Genomic DNA, 19,108 nt, shown 5'->3' on the forward strand with positions numbered 1-19,108 from the left:
TTCACTGTCGGAATTTGTACGTCGCGCATGTGGCGAAGAGTGTGGCCGATGACTTCGTTGTTGATAACTGTAGGTTACGTGCAGTAAAGAAATTGTGGATTTCATTGAGATGACCATTTACCATACTGCATAGCTCATCAACGTTGTGACCTGTTGCCAATATAGTGAAGTCGTTCTCATAAGTGATTACCTCTACACCAGGTGGGGGCACCGGAAGTTTAGAGAGTAATAGTTAAACAGGAGCGGTGACAGGACCCCGCCCTGAAGGTTTCCTTGTTCAACTCTACGGGGTGTTGAGCATTTGTCCCTAAAATCCTCGAACGACTGCCTGCCACTCATATAGTTCACTATCCATTTCTTCGTGTCGAAGGGAATCGTGGATTGCAGAATGTCCTAGAAGAGTGTGGCGTGAATGACAGTGGCGAAGGCCCTATGAGGTCTGAGTGACTATGGCGGATAATGCTGTTGTGGTGCTGTGCATCTTACGGAATCCATGTTGGTGACGAGCTGGTGGAAGTTGACGGGTCAGCTGGGGGAGGAGAAGAGCTTTGAGTGTTTTCGCTACAGGTAACAGGTGGAAAATCGGCCTATACGATTGTCGCTCATTATATAATTCCCAAGGCTACAGCACACCTGTCCCCATCTGCAAACACTATGAGACGCCAAATTGAGAACGACTTCCAGAAGTATCATGGAATGAGATGAAAATGATGAATGAAAATCTATTTTGTATTACCTTGCCTAATGTTACAGGTTCTCTCTCCTACGCAATTGTATGAGAGAAAATATGGGGATCTTACAAGTCCATTTAAATATTACATTTACAACCATAAATTTATTAACACCAACAAACATTTATACTTTTAAGTTTTTAACTATGTATGTATATCTAAGCATCTTACAATTTATAATGATCATTCATATATTTCAAATTATTCTCAATTTCCATTGATTCTACCAACACATCCTTGGCAGCATTCAGGTACGATTTAGCTTTCAAAACATCACCAGTATAAGCGGCCAAAACTGCCAAATTATTTAAAGCGGCACCATTGCGAGCATCTGAAGTGAGACAGAGCTGTAGGCAACGCTTGGCCAAATTAAAATCGCCGGTGGTCTGAAATTTATAAGATTCAAAAATATAAAATGTTTTTGGGGATAAGTTTAGGGATAACTTACAATGGCCACAAAACTAAGATTATACCAAATGTCAGCTTTTTGTTCAGATGACTTGGCGGCTGCTAAAGCTCTTTGAAAACATGGTAAAACCAGATCGATTTGACCGCCATAGAGACAACACAAAGCAATGTTGCAGTACAGCTCTGCCGAATGGACGCCCAATGAAAGAATGCGTCTGAAATTGTTAAAAAAATATTAACTTATTAACTTTATTAAGAGGAGAAGTATTAATATTCTTCTTTAAATTAAGACTAATCATCACCTATAATACATCAAAGCCATTTCCGGATTGTTATCGTAAAAGTAATTCAAGGCTATGCAGGCCAAGGCCTCAACATTTATGGGATTTAATTTCGATATCAAACGATACATTTGCATGGCATCATCCTGCTTAGACATTTCATCCAACAAACGACCCTGTTCGATGCGAAAAGTAACATCAAACGGATGTTTATCCACGGCAGTCTGTATCAAATCCATAGCCCTTTCTGTCTGCTCTAAACGCTGATACAAACGCGAAAGTAAAATATAAGTATCAGGATGTGGAAAGGCATTCAACGATTGCTGTAAATAGGATTCAGCTTTTCGAGGATATTTTAAGGCTAAGAGACAACGTCCCATTTGCTGTTGCCACCACCATTCATCACAATTGGCCAACGAACGTAGAGAGGCGGAGGAGCCACGTTTTTGTTTATGCACTTCCATGACAGCTTCACACAAGGAGTAGGCCTTCAAAACATCTGCCTCATGATAGTAGAGAAATTGAAAGAGCGCTTTAACTAAAACTTTACGCTCTGCATAAATGGTGGGATTTAGGCGTGATGCTTGATACAAGGGAGCCGTGCTATCGCCTATATTGAAAGCAGCCGCTGAGCTGGCTCTAACACGTGAAGCAGTACCACAGCGTGAAGCTGGACGGCTGCCCAAAGAGGAACCGGGCCGGCTTAAGCCACTAGTGCCAGGACGAGCCTATAAATTATACAAAAAAGGTTTATAATAAATGTACACTTTTCCACAACAAATAGCTTACCATGCCCGATGTAGGCCGCGACATGCTTGAAGTAAGTATCCGCCTATTAACACTTTCGGCAGTTCCTACAGCTTTGCGTTGATACAAACTAGAGGCTGTGGAGCCTCTTAAAGTACTTGTACTGGGCCTGGGTACAAAAGCAGTTTTAATTGAAGTTCCGGGTCTGGCTGTTGTGGCAATACGCTCAAATTCCACTTCCTCGTTTACTAGAATTCAGACAACAACAAAAAAATAATACAAATTCCAACTTGAATACGGGTATCAACCACACCACATCTCTTAAACATTTAATTTTAAAACCCTACTTGCAAAAAATTTTATTAAAAAAAAAAAACCAAAACAAATCATACTCTCTTACATATTTTTACATTTACAAAAAATCCAAACTTATTTTGTTGTTGTAAAAACCTTTAAGATATCCAAGTATTCAAGGTGATTGAACACAATGGAATGTGGGCAGTACTAAACAAGATACTATGAGCTTAAATATGTACAAAGTTTTGGATGCGTGTCTTAAACCTTTATTTTTTTTATATATTCACTGTGTTCTTTTTTTCCCTCAATATTATTTTTCCTCTTCTTACAGCATGATGATGATCATGCCATCAATGCACTTACTAGCATTGCACTATGGGCAAGGGGTAGAATTATTATAGTTATTTTGGAGTAGGGAGTCATGTCGATTTTTTTTGAACAAATATGAAGATAATAAAAACAGTAAACACGGGTTCGGTCCCTGGCAGAGGACGAAAAAGTGTCTTCCCTTTAACAACCCATCCAAGAAGCCCCCTGAACACCTCTCCCTCTGGAAAAGAGGATAATGTCATGGCAAAGCTCAGACAGCATCCACCCCCTGGGAAAAACGTAGCAATCAAAGATTAGCAAGGTTCTCCACCACTACACCAAATATACAGAGGGCGTTGTTTCTAGGCAACGACAGATGGCAACTACTTCGCTGGAAGAACAAACCGATTAAAGAAACTGATACAAGGCAAAAATAGCAATAGACTGGATATTATGGTATCATCGTACATGGAGACGCACGATACTCCAATAAATGTCGAAAGATGTTCCGAAATTAAAAATTTGATTTAATTTAAAATTTAATTTTTTTTCTCCATCCGTTTTGGGAGCATTTGGCTTCCACAAAGCATCTTCATTTTATATGATTTTTTGCTATTGTTTTCGCGTCTTTCCCATGTAGGATTGCACTGGGATTACATGGGAAAGACGCGAAAACAATAGCAAAAAATCGTATTATTAATTTCTGAACATCTTTTCGATACTAAAAGAACTTCGTCTGGTCTGGTCATTAGATGATCTACTAAGTGCTCATTTCTTCACCAGCTTTCCAATATTTAGCCACTAAAAGGGAATGTTTCTTTAAGCCCCATAGAACTTACGAAAGAGTTAACTGTCAAACTAACTGTCACTTTTTGATTCTGGCAAATCATCATGAATAGATTTACTCTGTAACAATGCTACCAAATTATCCAAATTTCCTTTGAAAATCATTCATTGATTCTCGCTCAACTTATAGACGACTGTTTTATTTCGAAATTGTGTTAAGCGATGATGCTCATTTTTGCTTTGTGAAGTGAGACCAATCCACGACAGACCATTTATCCAGAAAAATGCACCGTTTGCACGCGGTTGACATATATTGATTCTTATGGTTCCAAGGTGGAACAAAGGGCCACAACAAAGTTTTTCCATTGTGATCTATCCCAAGCTATCAGTTTCACTTCGCCCCAAAACTATCCAGTTGAGTTTGTTTCAGTCTTGATTTGTCTCCTCCAGGTGTTAGCGGGTCTGCTCTTCTCCTACTACCTTAAGGATCGATTGTCACCTTGGCTACGTTGTTGTTGGTGCGTCTGATTTCTTTTATATAGAGCTTTCTCAGAGATCGCACTATACGAGTTGGTATAGATGAAATCTCATCAAATTAGTTCAAAATTAATTCAGGGCAAGGCTCTGTTCTTTCTCCTACCCTATTTATTATCTTTCTAAATGACCTTCTACGTCAAACTTCCAACCATATCTATTCTTTTGCAGATGACAGCAACATTTGCCATTCTTATTCATTCAGTTATAGACCAAGCCTGTCGGAGATTGGGACAATGAGGCAAAACATGAATGATTCCCTTGTGACAATCTCCGAGTGGGGTCGCTTGCAAGACTCAGTGTTGCATGTTGACACAAAAACGAACGACAGACTATGTTGCTTCATCTGTATTTATGGATGGTGAAAAATTTTGACGCTCTTGATGTTCTCGGCATGAAAATACAATGTGATGTCCGTTGGTCTAAACACATTTTTCAAGTGTCGAAAGATTCATTCAAGTGTCTCGGATTTCTGAAACGGTGTAGGAATTACTTCACTCCATCTGATCTCCTCACTATTTACAGTAGAGTATCCAACTCTATTGATTCACTGGAGCACCGTCGCAATGTGGATTGTGTTGCACTGTTCTATCGTTACTACAATGGAATGTGTTCTGATGAAATTAGGGAACTTGTTCCTGATACCCGCAGATTTGAACGTAATACACGTTTCTCATCAAGAACACATCCCTTTGTGGTCGATTGGCCAGTGGATCGCATAACACACAACATGAAAAATTCGTTCTTTAGCCGTGGAACAAACTTCCCGCTCAAGTCTTTTCTGTCACAAACACTACTCCCTCTTTCCTCCCTCCCATAACCTATATTCATCTTCTGAGTACTGGGCCAAGAAGAAGAAAAATAAAAATAAATAACATTCGGCCAAAATATCTTGAGCAGTTTTCGTAAAGAGCGATTTGTGTAAGGATTGCAGGTTGCGTTGCTAGGATTCTCAGCCATACAACAGGACTGAACGCATGATAGATAAAAAGAGATGGAGCTTGGTTCTCAGATGAATTTGGGGTGATTTCCATACTTTTTATAGTGTAATGCGATCCACTGTCCAGTCGACAACGAATTGATGAGCCCTTGCCGAAGAACGAGCACATACCGTTGTAGTATCGGTTGAATAGTGAAGCATAACCCACATTACGACGATGTTCCAGGGAATCAATAGAACTACATACCCTACTGTCACCGATAAGCAACTTCGCCCTCTCCTGTACGCGGTCTATGAAAATGGATGGCAAATGTTGCTGTCATTTGCAAAACTGTAGATAGGGTTGGAAGTTTGACGTTGAAGGTCGTTTAGAAAAATAAGGAATAGAGTAGCAGAAAGGACGGAGCCTTGCGGTACCCTTGAATTGATCTTGAACTCATTTGATGAGATTTCATCTATAACAACATGTATAGTGTAATTTATTAAAAATGAAAACTATTTTTATATGTTGCCAACTGCAAAACCCAGCCATAGTGCATTGTTGTTGCTGTTCATCCGTTCGTTCATGCAACCGCATAGTCCATTTTCAGTTTTATACACCGACGTCCACCAATATCAAGACGCGGCGGTTGCTGTAATGTGGTTAAGAAGACGTAGCTAGCGTAGATGTGTTCAAACCAACGAAGGAACGAACGATGGATGCAAGAAAGGAGCAAAAAAGAAAAACATCTTGTGGACACACAATCAAACAAAACACAGCGCATAACTTTTTTCTTACTTTAGTTGTATTTTATTTGAAAATTCTTTTCTTAGTTGTTGTTTTCAATTCTGCTCACTTGAGTTCTTCAAAGCTTTGCTGCATATTATTACATGGAATGTCGGTCATATTGTTGGATTAAATTCTTCTTGAGGTTAAGGTTTATGTATTTATCATCATAATTAAGTATAAGTGTTTCTTTATACTTGTGTTGTGTTGTGCTGTCCAGGCAGCACATACTACTACTCCTTCTATTAGTTGCCTCGTAAAATGTTTGTTAGTTGTAAGTTCTACTCCCAAATACAATGATGATACAATGTGTATTTTGATGGTAGTGGTCGCTGGATGTTGGCAATGTTGTCTTGTTTGATTGTTGGTTTTTGTGTGATTTGGTTGCATACAACATAGTAGAGATTCTATTACTCTGTGGTTGGTTTTTCATTGTAAACAAAATATTAAGTATTAAATACTAGCTGACCCGGTTCGCTTAGCCATCCCAATCGTAATTAAAAATTGTTTAATAAGTGCTGGTTCAAACACGTCAAGTTTACTTGTGCGAGGCTTGAGTTTGTAGCTGATAGAGGAGAGAAGATTGGAAAGATTTTCCAGTTTTTCTTCAACTCTCCTCTTCTATAAACTCCAGACTTGTTCAAGTAAACTTGACGTGTGTGAACCAGCACTAGTTTTTAAGGATACAGCATTAAATGCTGAATTTCGTTGTGTCCGTACAAGCACGGAAGATGTCAAATGTTCTGGACGCACAGTCTCAACTCGCTTTATATAGAGAAATATACGAGGATCTCATCAAACGTGTTCTTGCTCCTACTCTATTCCTTATTTTTCTAAACGACCTTCTACGTCAAACTTCCAACCCTATCTATTATTTTGCAGATGACAGCAACATTTGCCATTCATATTCATTCAGTTATAGACCAAGCCTGTCGGAGATTGGGGCAATGAGGCAAAACATGAATAATTGCCATAATCGGTACCTTATGATAATCTTTGAAAAGGGTCGTGCTAATAGGGTCGAAAGAAAGAAGCTTTCAATTGTCTCGGTTTTCTGAAACGGTGCTGGAATTACTTCAGTCCATCGGATCTCCTTACTTTTTACACCACTTTTATCCGAACGAAAATGGAATACAACTCCCATGTATAGGCCGGTGCTGCAAAGTCTATTTTGAAACATCTCGACCGCGTACTGGAGAGGGTAAAGGTGATTATTGGTGATAGTAGGGTATCCAACTCTATAGATTCACTGGAGCACCGACGCAATTTGGGCTTCGTTTCAATGTTCTGTCGGTACTACAATGTTATGAAGAAATTAGGGAACTTGAGTCTGATACCCGCAGATTTTTACGTAGCACAGGGTTTTCATGAAGAACACATCCCTTTGTGGTCGATTGGCCATTGGACCGCTAAACCAGACTTGGGCACTACCAATTACATTTTGTAATTAATTACAGGACCAATTACCAATTACGTGTAATTGGTAATTGGCAATAACCAATTACCAATTATAAGTAATTTGTAATTGACAAATGCCAATTACCAATTAAATGTAATTTGTAATTGGTGAATGCCAATTACCAATTACATATAATTGGTAGTTGGTTATTGCCAATTACTAATTACATGTAATTGGTATTTGGTTATTGTCAATTACAAATTACATGTAATGGGTAAAAATTAATTGAAATAGAAAGTAATTGATAAAAAATGTGTAATGATTACTTTTAAAGTATTTATTACCAACAATGTAATTATTAAATAACTCGTACATTACACAATATACCAAAAATAAAAAAAAATAATGGAATCCAAACATATTATTACTAGGGATTAATATGTAAATGCATGTTTTTTCTCGAACGTCCAAATAAAATGTAGACAATTATCTATTAAAATCGCACATTTTGCTGTAAAATGGCATTGATTTATTAGTGCATATTTTTGCATATTTTATTAATAATGAATATTTAGTTATATTTAATTTCAAAATGCATATTTATGTGCATATTATCCAAGTTTTTAATAAAAGTAGAAGTTTTTGTCGTCAATGGGCAACATATTTGTCGAATTTGTTATAGAAATAACTCCAAATGTTGTCGACTAACTTCTTCATTTCTATGAACAATTGAAAATTATCATTTCAAAACATTTCGCTTCAAAAAAGTTTAGAGTTATGTTATGTTTCATTACAATTTGCAATTTCAATTTTTAAGAGATTTCGTTATCGAACGATTTTGTAACTTCACATAGATACAAAGTTTTACCGCAGTCATTTCCCAGCAGTTGTATGAGACTAGTAATTTTACCTATCATTTAGGGTGACAACTAGTTACATAACTAGCTATGTGACTAGTTATTTTAACACGTGAATGTCCCAAGCAGAGGGTCAATTGATCCTTTGTATTACATAGCGACGAATGCAATACTTAGATTACTTAGATGCACTTAAGTGACAATTGTCTTTACGCTAGATTACATGGGATGCATAAAGTAACTAATTGATATCTCTCTGCAATACAAATAGCACATACGTTTCAAATGACCCAAAATATATCAATTGGAGTCAATCAAGTCATCAAACATTTGTCTATAAGGGATAGATTTACTACTTTCTTAACTGCTGGGTTATTACTTTCAGCTCGATCAAAATATTGATGATTTTAAAATACAATTTTCTGAAAATAAGTGTATTCTATTAATTGAGGCTTTGCGATAAGGCAATAAATCTGAACAATTTCTGCCGTTTTCGATTTTTTTAAAACAAACTAATTTGCTCAATTTGTTATTATAACTAAGAAACTACTGAGCCGATTAAATCGCAATAAATAGCGGATTAAAGGTTATGTAACTTTAAACGTTTCTAAGTTTATTTTTATAATATCGGACTAACCCTTTTTGAGTTATCATAAATTATGTGGAGAAACGTCTAAAAAAATTCACGATTTTACAAAAAAAACTTTTCCATAGAATTTAAAGTTTGGACCATAACTACTGGAACCACAATACATCAAAATTGTGTAGCGGTTTTAAAAGCCTCTAATTTTTTTCGATTTTGTTGCCTGTGTTATTGTTAAATTTGAAAAATTACGAAAAAAAATATACAATTTATGAAAGCTTAATTTTTTGCCTTTAGGTACTAAAGTACTAGGATCTAACCTAAACAGTTTTTTTCAAAATAACTCAATATTTTGAGGGTGTTTCAAAATCTTTTAAAACGGTTTTAGTATGTCCTAACCTAGGCCTACAACCCCCATTAGGCCGATTTTCAAGTTCTGATAAAAAGTGTTATTTTGTAGCAGAGTGTTATTATTTAATGTTGTTTAGAAATTTAGAAAAAAATTTAAATGTAATTACCTGTTATGTAATTAGAATTACTTTTTTATCAATTACTTGCAATTACTTTACCAATTACCAATTATATGTAATTGGTAATTGCCATTTACCAATTACTAATTACAGTAATTGGTAATTGATAAAAGCCAATTACCAATTACTTGTAATTGTAATTGGTATTTGTTGGTTGCCAATTATAAAATGTAATTGGATTTGTAATTGGCAAATTTCAATTACTAATTGCTAGTAATTGGTAATTGGTATTTTTCAATTACCAATTACATGTAATGTAATTGGTAATTGAAAAGTAATTGGCATCGCCCAAGTCTGCGCTAAACACACTACAGAGAAAATTAGTTCTTTAACCGTACTGTCTGTATGTGGAACAAACTTTCCGCTGAATTCTTTCCTGTCATTTTCAATGTAGGAAAGTTCAAATCGAATTTCCACAATCACTACTCGCTCCCATATCCTATTTTTCTAAATCCAACACAACGTTTTGCAGGCTGGTCCAAGAAGAATAAAAAACTTCGCAGGAGTTTTAGGCGTTGTTCAATCGCAATATGGATGAGTTTTAGCCCCGTTTCTTAACGGTGGACGAAACGTGGATCCACCTCAACACATCAGAGAGTCGGTGAGTTGGCATCAAAGAAGGCCAATGTGGGTTTGTCAGCCAATAAAGTCATGGTCAAGGTGTATCTAATAAGGTGAAGTCGAAAAGCCAGCTGACTATTTTTTGCTCGATTTGTTTTTTCACTTCTAGCTGTCAAAGTTTGTTTACATTTCTTTATTAATTTAAATTAACGTTTTTGTTTCTTTTAATAAAAAATATAAAATAGTAGAAAAGTGAATAATTGACAATATAAAAGTGAATGGAGTACTTATTGAAAGTAAATTTCACGTATTTATTTATTTTTACCCCTGTTTTTGATTTTTGCCGTCTTCTGTTGTTTAGCTGTTTGACAGCTAGCAAATAATTTTACAAAAACAAAGTACATGTTGTTTTTGGTAAAGTTGTATTTGTTGTAGAATTGGGTATACCTGTAAATAAATTTGCCTTGGTCATGGTGACCGTTTTTTTGGGATGTATAATCTACATTGACTACCTTCAAAAGGGTAAAACAATCAATAATATATTGGGTCGATGACATTGGAAAAAATTGACCGCAATTGGCTAAGAAATAAGTTAATTTTCACCATGACAATGCAAGGTTGCACATATTTATAGTTTTCATTGCATAAATCCATGAATTAGGCTTGGAATTCCTCGTTCATTTTTCCTATTCTCTGGCTTTGGTCCCGAGTGACTATTTCTTGTTAACAAACCTGAAGAAACGGCTAGGCGGATAGAGATTTGACTCCAACGATGAAATCATCTCACAAAGAAATACGTATTTTGATGACCTCGACAAATCTTATTTTTAGGAAGGGGAAACCAATTGGAGAAACGTTCCCAAAAAGAGAGAGGCTAATATCCCTGTAAATTATCGCCCAATTTGATCTGCTCTTTCCGAAGGTGTGGAGCGTATGGTAATCATATTAAGCGACCGCCTTTAAAGCTTTTCTAAAGGACGCTCTACAGGAGACTTTCTATCCAAACCAGAAGAAATGGCTCGGCGAAAAGAGATTTGACTCCAATGATGAAAGCATCTCAAAAACAAATATCGATTTTGATGACCTTAACAAATCTTATTTGGATTGGAGAAACGTTGTACATATATGTATATATAGCTCAAAGAAGACATTCAAAAAGTCACGGACTTAATGACCCGCCCTCGCGTTATAAGTTTTAAGGGGCGTGACATTAGGAGGCATGAGTATAGTAGAATATATGCCCATCATTTGTAGTTTTAATTAATTTTTCTTTGGGAGTTCGACTTGGAGCATTACCAAGGATTGGAAGGTATTTCGGTTCTAAAAATGATTAAACCGTTAAAAATATCCATTATTTGAATGAAGATAATTTGCAATAAATCTTGTTACGAAACGAGAGGCGTTTCTTTGCTTTTGCGAGAAAAAAAATTTATCTTCTTTGGTCCAGCTGCATTAGCGCAAACTAAAATTGTTCAATCCTTCGATAACTTTCTTTCTGAAACACTACACCATTTTTCATTGAAATTGAGAACATTATACATGATATTGAGAAAATTTCAAATGAAATTGAGAATTTCCATTTTAAATTGAGAAAATTCGAAATGAAAATGAGAATTTCCATTTCAAATTGAGAAAATTCCAATGAAATTGAGAATTTCCATTTTAAATTGAGAAAATTCCAAATGAAATTGAGAAAATTCCATTTCAAATTGAGAAAATTCCAAATGAAATTGGGAAAATTCTAATTGAAATTAAGAAAATCCAAATGAAATTGAGAAAATTTTATTTTACTCTACATAAATAAATATTATACTATACATTAATCAAAAAACATATTGTTACGAAATTGTACTTGAATTCAAATATAACTATTTTAACACGGCTGATTTAAAAGTAGCATAATGCTTTCAAATAGCAGTGCTGTAATAGCAAACTGTAACATATCTGTGGGCATTATTAACATTGAATTTCAGTTGACCATTGATCGTAAGTTGGCAACGCTGTTTGCTGCGACCGTATATTCGAATATTCATTTAAAGAACATTGTAGAAAGTATACCACAGATGACGTATGTATTAGAAAGCTCTAGACAGTTAAAGAGCAATCTAGAGAGCAGATGGCAGTGTTATAAATAGTGGCAGAGGTTGCAGTAGTGAGTGAGTTTATCAGAGACCCTTTTCGAACAAACATCAACTGAGTGCTGTGTTTTTCAAGTGAATTCGTGTACATTGTAAAGTGTGTCTGTATTTCTGCAAATTTATAAACGTGTATAAAAAACAATGAGTGACTATTTAATTCTGTTGTTGAACATTTGAATAAATAAAGTGTTGTTACAATTTTCAAACTATTAACGGCTTTTATTTGCAATCAAAAGTATCCGGTTTATTTAAAGGAAATAAACCAACGTTTTGAAAAGGTTAAAACGTAACAATATGTACACAGTCTTATTGACCAACAGGAATATCTTGCAATTCCAAAGCGCTTTGGTGGAATGATGTTGTATGTTATATATACTGTATAGCTCTACTGTAATCTCCAGTAGTTATACAGGACTTGGAATCGTTAATTAATTCCTGATGATATAAAATCCTCTGCTCTCCTACATTAAGAGGATTTACGGTTGGTATATTCATCTTTGACTTCACAATACTTTGGATTTTGGACCAAATTATTTCAATAGGGTTAAGCATTGGTGAATAGGGACTCAATGGTAAAAGTGTTGCTGAAGAGTTGTCGAAAATTTCACATAAACGACTGTGGCAAGGGGCATTGTCACATACCAAAACGAGTTCAGATAACTGATTACCCAACTCTTGCTATCAACACTTTTTGTCCATTCGTTTGCGCTTTCGGCAGTGAACGAACATCTGCGACTATCCATTTGAATAATGCCTGCGGTACGAATTGCACTTATCAGGTGGATATCGGGGCCACGGAAAGTAGGTATCGAAAGAACTGTTCGGGATCCAACACGAGACCAACAATGTTTTTTACGACAAAATAAATTGAAATTGGTCTCTCTATCCAGACCACCACATCTTTTCACATTTGATATAATCGTTAATTTTGTTTTTTTTAGTTTAAAATAATTTATATAATGTTTCTCAATTTTATTTAGAATTTTCCCAATTTCATTTGGAGTTTTCTCAATTTCAATTTCAATTGGAATTTTCTCAATTTGAAATGGAGTTTCTCAATTTCATTTGGAATTTTCTCAATTTCAAATGGAAATTCTCAATTCAAATGGAATTTCTCAATTTCATTTGGAATTTTCTCAATTTAAAATAGAAATTCTCAATTTCATTTGAAATTTTCTCAATTTCAATTTAAATTTCTCAATTTCATTTGGAATTTTATCAATTTAAAATTGAATTTCTCAATTTCATTTGGAATTTTCTCAATTTCATTTGGAATCAATTTAAAATAGAAATTCTCAATTTCATTTGAAATTTTCTCAATATCAATTTAAATTTCTCAATTTCATTTGGAATTTTCTCAATTTAAAATTGAATTTCTCAATTTCATTTGGAATTTTCTCAATTTAAAATGGAAATTCTCAATTTCATTTGGAATTTTCTCAATTTAAAATGGAAATTCTCAATTTCAATTGGAATTTTCTCAATTTGAAATGGAAATTCTCTATTTCATTTGGAATTTTCTCAATTTCAATGAAAAATGGTGTAGTTTTTCCAATAGAGAGCATTTCGCCATCAATTATAGTTGAGCACAATCATCAGCTGGGGATAATAAGTTCTCTTCTGATTCTTTAAAAGTCGTACACATGGTTTTTAAAGAAATTCAATTAACTGGAATGTGTTTTTTCTTCTGTTCGAGAAATAAAACTCCTTTTCCACCAGGGTATACACATCATTCTTTAAAGCTCGACGATCATTTACAAAAAATGAATTGAAAAGAATTACTTAAGCCTTTGAGTTAAAGAATAATTTATGGAATTATTTCAATAATATGGAATTATTTGGTGCTGGACTATCAATCTAAGGGGTTGCGGGTTCAATTCCCAAGCAAAATGCTTCGCAGTTTTATTATGATTTCGAAAATGTAATTAAGAATTTATTCTTAAGAACCTTTATCAGTCACTCAGTAACGTTTCTCTTTTATATATATTTATGTATGTATATAGATTTGTTCTCCCCCCACTTCCTTCGTTTACATCGACATGACTTCTTTCTTAGATTTAGATATTTGATGCGCTTTGACCATTCTTGATTTTTTATTATTTTTTTCTTGTTGCTGTTTTTGTTATAAACATGTCGTTTGTTATTTAGCCACAGAAATTGTATTATATAGATTGTTTCAAGTTGTGTTAAGTTGGCTAATGTGCTGTTATTGGTTGTTGGCCATAACTTTACATTAGAATGTCATTTTGTTGGTCATATTTTAATATTATTTTGTTTATGAATTCTATATTATATTGGTGTTTCGGTATAATGAAAGACATTTTTCCACTATGACATTAAAAGTAGAAAATATAGACAAAGATACTATTTTGTTTGATAATTTGTTGTTTAGAAGTTAAAAGGATATTGAGGTTGTAAAAGAATGTAAGACATTTTTTGAGTAATCACTGACCGACCTTCTTTAAAGAGTATAGGCATTAGTATAAGTTATTTTGTTTATGGACTTTAGATAAAATAACATCATGAGAATAATAATGTTTATTTTTTGATAAAAACCAATTTCACCATAACATTTGGGTACGATTAAATAATACCATTACCGGTAACAGAGATGAAGATACTACAAAATCAATATCAAAATTATCAAGTTTGCTGTGCTCAGTACTATTATACCTTTAAGTTGTAATTTGATTTCCAAAACGGCCAAAGATTACTTAAGAAGTATGAAGTTAATAAGCTAAAAATCAATGCGGAACAACTATCTTCGACATTTAGAGAAGCAGGTTTTCCAAACTTTATTGTGATCGTTATTTGCTCCAGAACGAGGAGAAAATTGATGCTGTGTTGGATAATCATATTTCCGGATTATCGTCTGACTTATGCTGGAATTGTTTGGTTAGAAGGCACAAATTGAATGCGCATTATAATCTGCATAATTCGACAATAGTTGAAAGTGCACCAAATAAGTGTAGAAATATTACATCGCGATAGCGATCGATCGAAAGACATTAATATGATCGTGAGTTGAAATTTCACAGTGATTCTTTCAAGACAAACCAAATTCAACAAAAGCTGTTTGTGCACCAGTCAGTTCTCCATATTACATCACTATTTTGTTGTCAGTCCTTGGATATAGATATTAGGAAAAGTAATTGCCAAATATGTATCAAGCATTTGAGAACGAAACAGAACAGTTTTGTGAAACTGTACTTTTTCGTCTGGTCTTTTCCCAGCAGTTAAGCAAGTAGTCAATGTATCCCTTAAAAACAGTAATTGTCACAAATGTCTTATCACTTGGCTGACTCCAATTTATATAGTTTGGGCCATTTGACACGTGTATGCACTTTGTACTGCAATTGATTACTTTATACATCCCAAGTAATCTAGCGTGAAGACAATTGATACTTAAGTGTCTCCAAGTAATCTCGAGTGTAGTCACTTTAAACGTTTTGTGAGTAATTCGTACAAACTTGTTTTATACAAATTGTGTTGATATAATTCTCATACAGTTTATTTTTATTTTTATTTAAGTATACTGATATTCCATGTAACATAGCATGAAGTCAATAGTCCCTTTAGTGTCTCTTAGTAACCTATGGTGAAGTCATTTCAAACTTTTTTTGTACTGCACTTTATTTTACCCACCAGAATCGTTGTCTACTTTCGATCAGCTATCAGATAGTCACATTGTAATCAAAAGGGTCAATAGACCCCCTGCTTAGGACATGCACGTGTTAAAATAACTAGTCAAGTAGCTGATCATGTAAGCAGTTACAAAGCTAGTAAGCTACTGACGCTATATAACCAGTATGTGAATTCAATGCGTTGCCTACTTTCGATCAGCTATTAGACAGTCCCATTGTAATCAAAAAGAGACAATTGACAACCTGCTTAGGTCATGCCCGTGTTAAAATGACTAGTCACGTGTCTATTGAAGTAACTAGCTCCCACCCTAAATGATGGATAAAATCACTAGTTCGGTACTGTCTCCTAGAATTGCTGGGTTATTTTTGATAGGATCCCAGCAGTTCTAGGAGACAGTACAGGACTAGTGTTTTTACCCATTTCAAATAAATGTCGGAAAATGAGGAAGTCTTGTGAGAAACAGAGAATGTGAGAGAATGCTAGAGTTGGTTTGTGCTGTTCAGATGTGGTGATTTTTATACGGAATACAATGATCGCCCAGACCAGTTTGAAGACGAAGAATTGGTAGCATTACACCATAAAGATTGTAGTAAAACTCAATAAGAGCTTGCAAAATCATTGAGAGCTAGATCAAGCTGAAATTTCAAAACGTTTCCAAGCAGCAGAATTCATCAAAAGCTTGGAAATTGGGTACCACACGAATGAAGCCCAGAGACCTTGAATGACGATTTTGCATGTCCGAAATGATGCTTGAACGATTTAAAAGAAAATAGTTTTTGCACCGAATCATTATTTGCGATGAAAAAGGGATCCATGACGATAACCTGAAACGTTAGTAAGCAACAGGATTCATCCAAAAGAAGGGAAATTGAAATACGATTTCGCATTTCCGAAATTAAACTTGAAGGCATTAAAAGACAACCCGAAACGTAAGAGATCGTATGTGAAGCCCGACCAACTAGCCGTAACGACACCAAAGCCAAATATCCATGGCGTTAAGGTAATTCTCAGTATTTGGTGGGAAAAAATGGTTCTATCTATTATGAGCTGCTAAATCTGGCTAGACCATCACAGGGAACCTGTATCGCAGGCAACTGATTCGCCTAGACATGAAACCGTTATATTCCATCGTTGCATTAACTTTGAAATAGAAGTAACACTCAATTAATAACAGGCAATTAATATGCCTATATATTGATTGTGTTTGGGAATAATTTGGAAAGGGAATAGTGTAGAAGGAAAGGTGGTTTCATTTGACAACTCTGGAATTGAGCGTTATGTTTGTTCTTAGTGCATGTTGCAACGCCTCTGGTGGTGAGATGGCTCATTATTCAAGACAACAACCGTTATTTATTTTACTTCGGTGGAGTTTCAATGTTATACCACCGAAGTTCCGAAGTGTCCGACTACAATTTGTTTCGATCAATGCAGAATGGTCTCTCTGGGATACGATTCTCTTATAAAAAAATTATTTTTGCTCCTTACTTGCGATGAAAAATGTATCCATTACGATAACCCGAAGCGTAAGAGATCGTATGTGAAGCCAGGCCAACCAGCCGAATCGACATTAAAGCCAAATATCCATGGCGCTAAGGTAATTATCTGTGTTTGGTTGGAGCAAAAGGATGCTATCTATTATGACCGACTAAAATCTGGCCGGACCATCATAGGAAACCTTAACGATTGCAACTGATTCATTTGAAGCTGGCATTGGCCGCAAAACGCCTAGAATATGCGGCCAGACATGAAACTGTATTATTGCATCATGACAATTTTCGGCCACATTTTGCAATAGCTGTTAAAAAGTATTTAGAAAGAAGTGGTTGGGAAGTTTTGCCACACCCACTTTATAGTCCAGGCCGAGCCCCTTCCGACTAATATTTGTTTCAATTGATGCAGAAGGCTCTCTCTGGGATACGCTTGAGTTTGGAACAGAGCATCCGATATTGGCTTAATTCGTTGTTTTGGCTCGGAATCCATATTGTGCTAGAAAGATGGGAAAAGGTCATAGCTAACAATGGCCAATACTTTAAATAAAGTTCCATTGCTCAAATGTTTAAAAATAAAAGTTAAAAATTTAAAAAATCCCGCAAGGCTTTTAAATTTAGATATTCTTTTAGGATCATCTTTTTTTTTTAAATTTTAAGAGCATATTTTTCGATTTTTACAGCATAAAACAATTTTTTAGAGCATATTTTTCTTTTAAATTTAGTACCTACTAAAAGCACTTCTCATTTTATTTAAAAATTAAACTTGAAAAAAAAACTCCTCACAAATTATAATGAAAACACTTAAAAGCGTCTTAACAGCACTTTACATACATACGTTAAAATAACAACAGACTCCTAAATATACATACATACATATAATACAGACACTCAACCCAACCAGCAAACATTCGACTTACCGGCATCATCTGCATCATTGGTTTCCAAGTCATCAATATAGATGCGTTGCGTAAGTGCGCGCATTTTTAATTGCCAAACGCCTTCCATCATCCACGTGGGCATGATGCTAAACGATGATGTCGACGATGACGACGTCGAAGAAGAAGCAGCTGCAGTGCTATTGGCGGCAGAAGAAGATGAAACATTGTTGCCATAAATGCCACGTTGGCGTCCACCCTGCCTGACGGCCATGCGTTGCAAATTGCTACTGTATCTTTGAATGCTACTGTTGTTACTTATACCGGCACCACTACTACCAGTACCTGGACCAGTACCAGCACCACCACTACTACTGCCATAGCTATTGTTCAATAACAACAACTCTTCACCAGCACCAACTGCTGCTGCTGCATTACCATTTTCCTCTTCTTCATCCGGTGGTGTATTAAACATTTGGACATTATTTTCGTGACCTGCTTGTAACATTGCATTGCACACCTCAACACATTTTTCATAATTTCGACGTCGATATAGCGAGACAGCCTTAAAATATTGCAATTCCATGGTCGCCAAAGATTTTTCTATAGAAGCTGAAGTGGTTGAGAGCAGACCTGAAATATCAGCTAAAGTTGTAGACGCTGGTGCTGCTGCTGATGTTGCTGTTGTTGTTGCTGTTACTGCATCAACAATATTATTATCATCATTATTCATAACATTTGTTTTAAATTCTTTGGAATGTTGTTGCTGATGTTGTTGTGTAGCAGTAGCCATCATAATTGTGTGTTGTTCTGTTTTTTATTTATTTATTTTTTTTATATTTTTGGCGTCCTTTTGTCCGTCCTTCAATTCGTTACGATATAAAAGAGGTATTTTTTCTAAACTACACTTAGAAAAATGTTGTTTCGCAGCAAATTGTATTCCTATTGGAAAAAAAATGATTTGATTAGCCTACTTTTACACAGGGCAAGTTTTCTTGCCGCAAGTCTGAGTTTATAGGAGAGATAGGCAAGTCTCTTCTATTCTCTTTTGTTTTCTCATTTTCACTATGGCGTCTATTAAGCTGGAGGTCCACACCACGCGTTTTACGCTTTCTCGCATTCTACGCGGCTGTCAAAAAAGTAGAATCAATGTATTTGTACGCTGCAAGTTACAAGTACAAAAGCGTAGAATGCCTTGACGCTTAGAATGATTAAAGTAGATCTACTTTCT

At 35.3% G+C, this 19,108-nt stretch overlaps 1 protein-coding gene across 1 annotated transcript; it reads right to left on the minus strand.

The window, feature by feature from the left end:
- Positions 1–898: 898 nt before the first annotated feature.
- Positions 899–18,706, minus strand: BBS8 (tetratricopeptide repeat protein 8). Its single transcript, XM_065501045.1, has 5 exons — positions 17,920–18,706; positions 2,210–2,415; positions 1,442–2,148; positions 1,180–1,354; positions 899–1,117 (listed from the first exon to the last, which is right to left on the minus strand). The coding sequence occupies exons 1-5, from the start codon at positions 18,671–18,673 to the stop codon at positions 899–901; spliced, it is 2,061 nt and encodes a 686-aa protein (XP_065357117.1). The 5' UTR covers positions 18,674–18,706.
- Positions 18,707–19,108: the final 402 nt, after the last annotated feature.

Source organism: Calliphora vicina, chromosome 2, assembly GCF_958450345.1.
Source record: "Calliphora vicina chromosome 2, idCalVici1.1, whole genome shotgun sequence".
In the NCBI taxonomy this organism is placed as follows: Eukaryota; Metazoa; Arthropoda; class Insecta; order Diptera; family Calliphoridae; genus Calliphora; species Calliphora vicina.

Bases quoted from the DNA above. Each gene is read 5' to 3' on its own strand.
- BBS8 (XM_065501045.1), bottom strand. From the start codon at position 18,673: ATGATGGCTACTGCTACACAACAACATCAGCAACAACATTCCAAAGAA. The intron at 2,416-17,919 runs GTAAGTCGAATG...TCTGAATTCTAG, and splicing joins CAATGATGCAGATGATGCCG to TAAACGAGGAAGTGGAATTT. The intron at 2,149-2,209 runs GTAAGCTATTTG...TATAATTTATAG, and splicing joins CGCGGCCTACATCGGGCATG to GCTCGTCCTGGCACTAGTGG.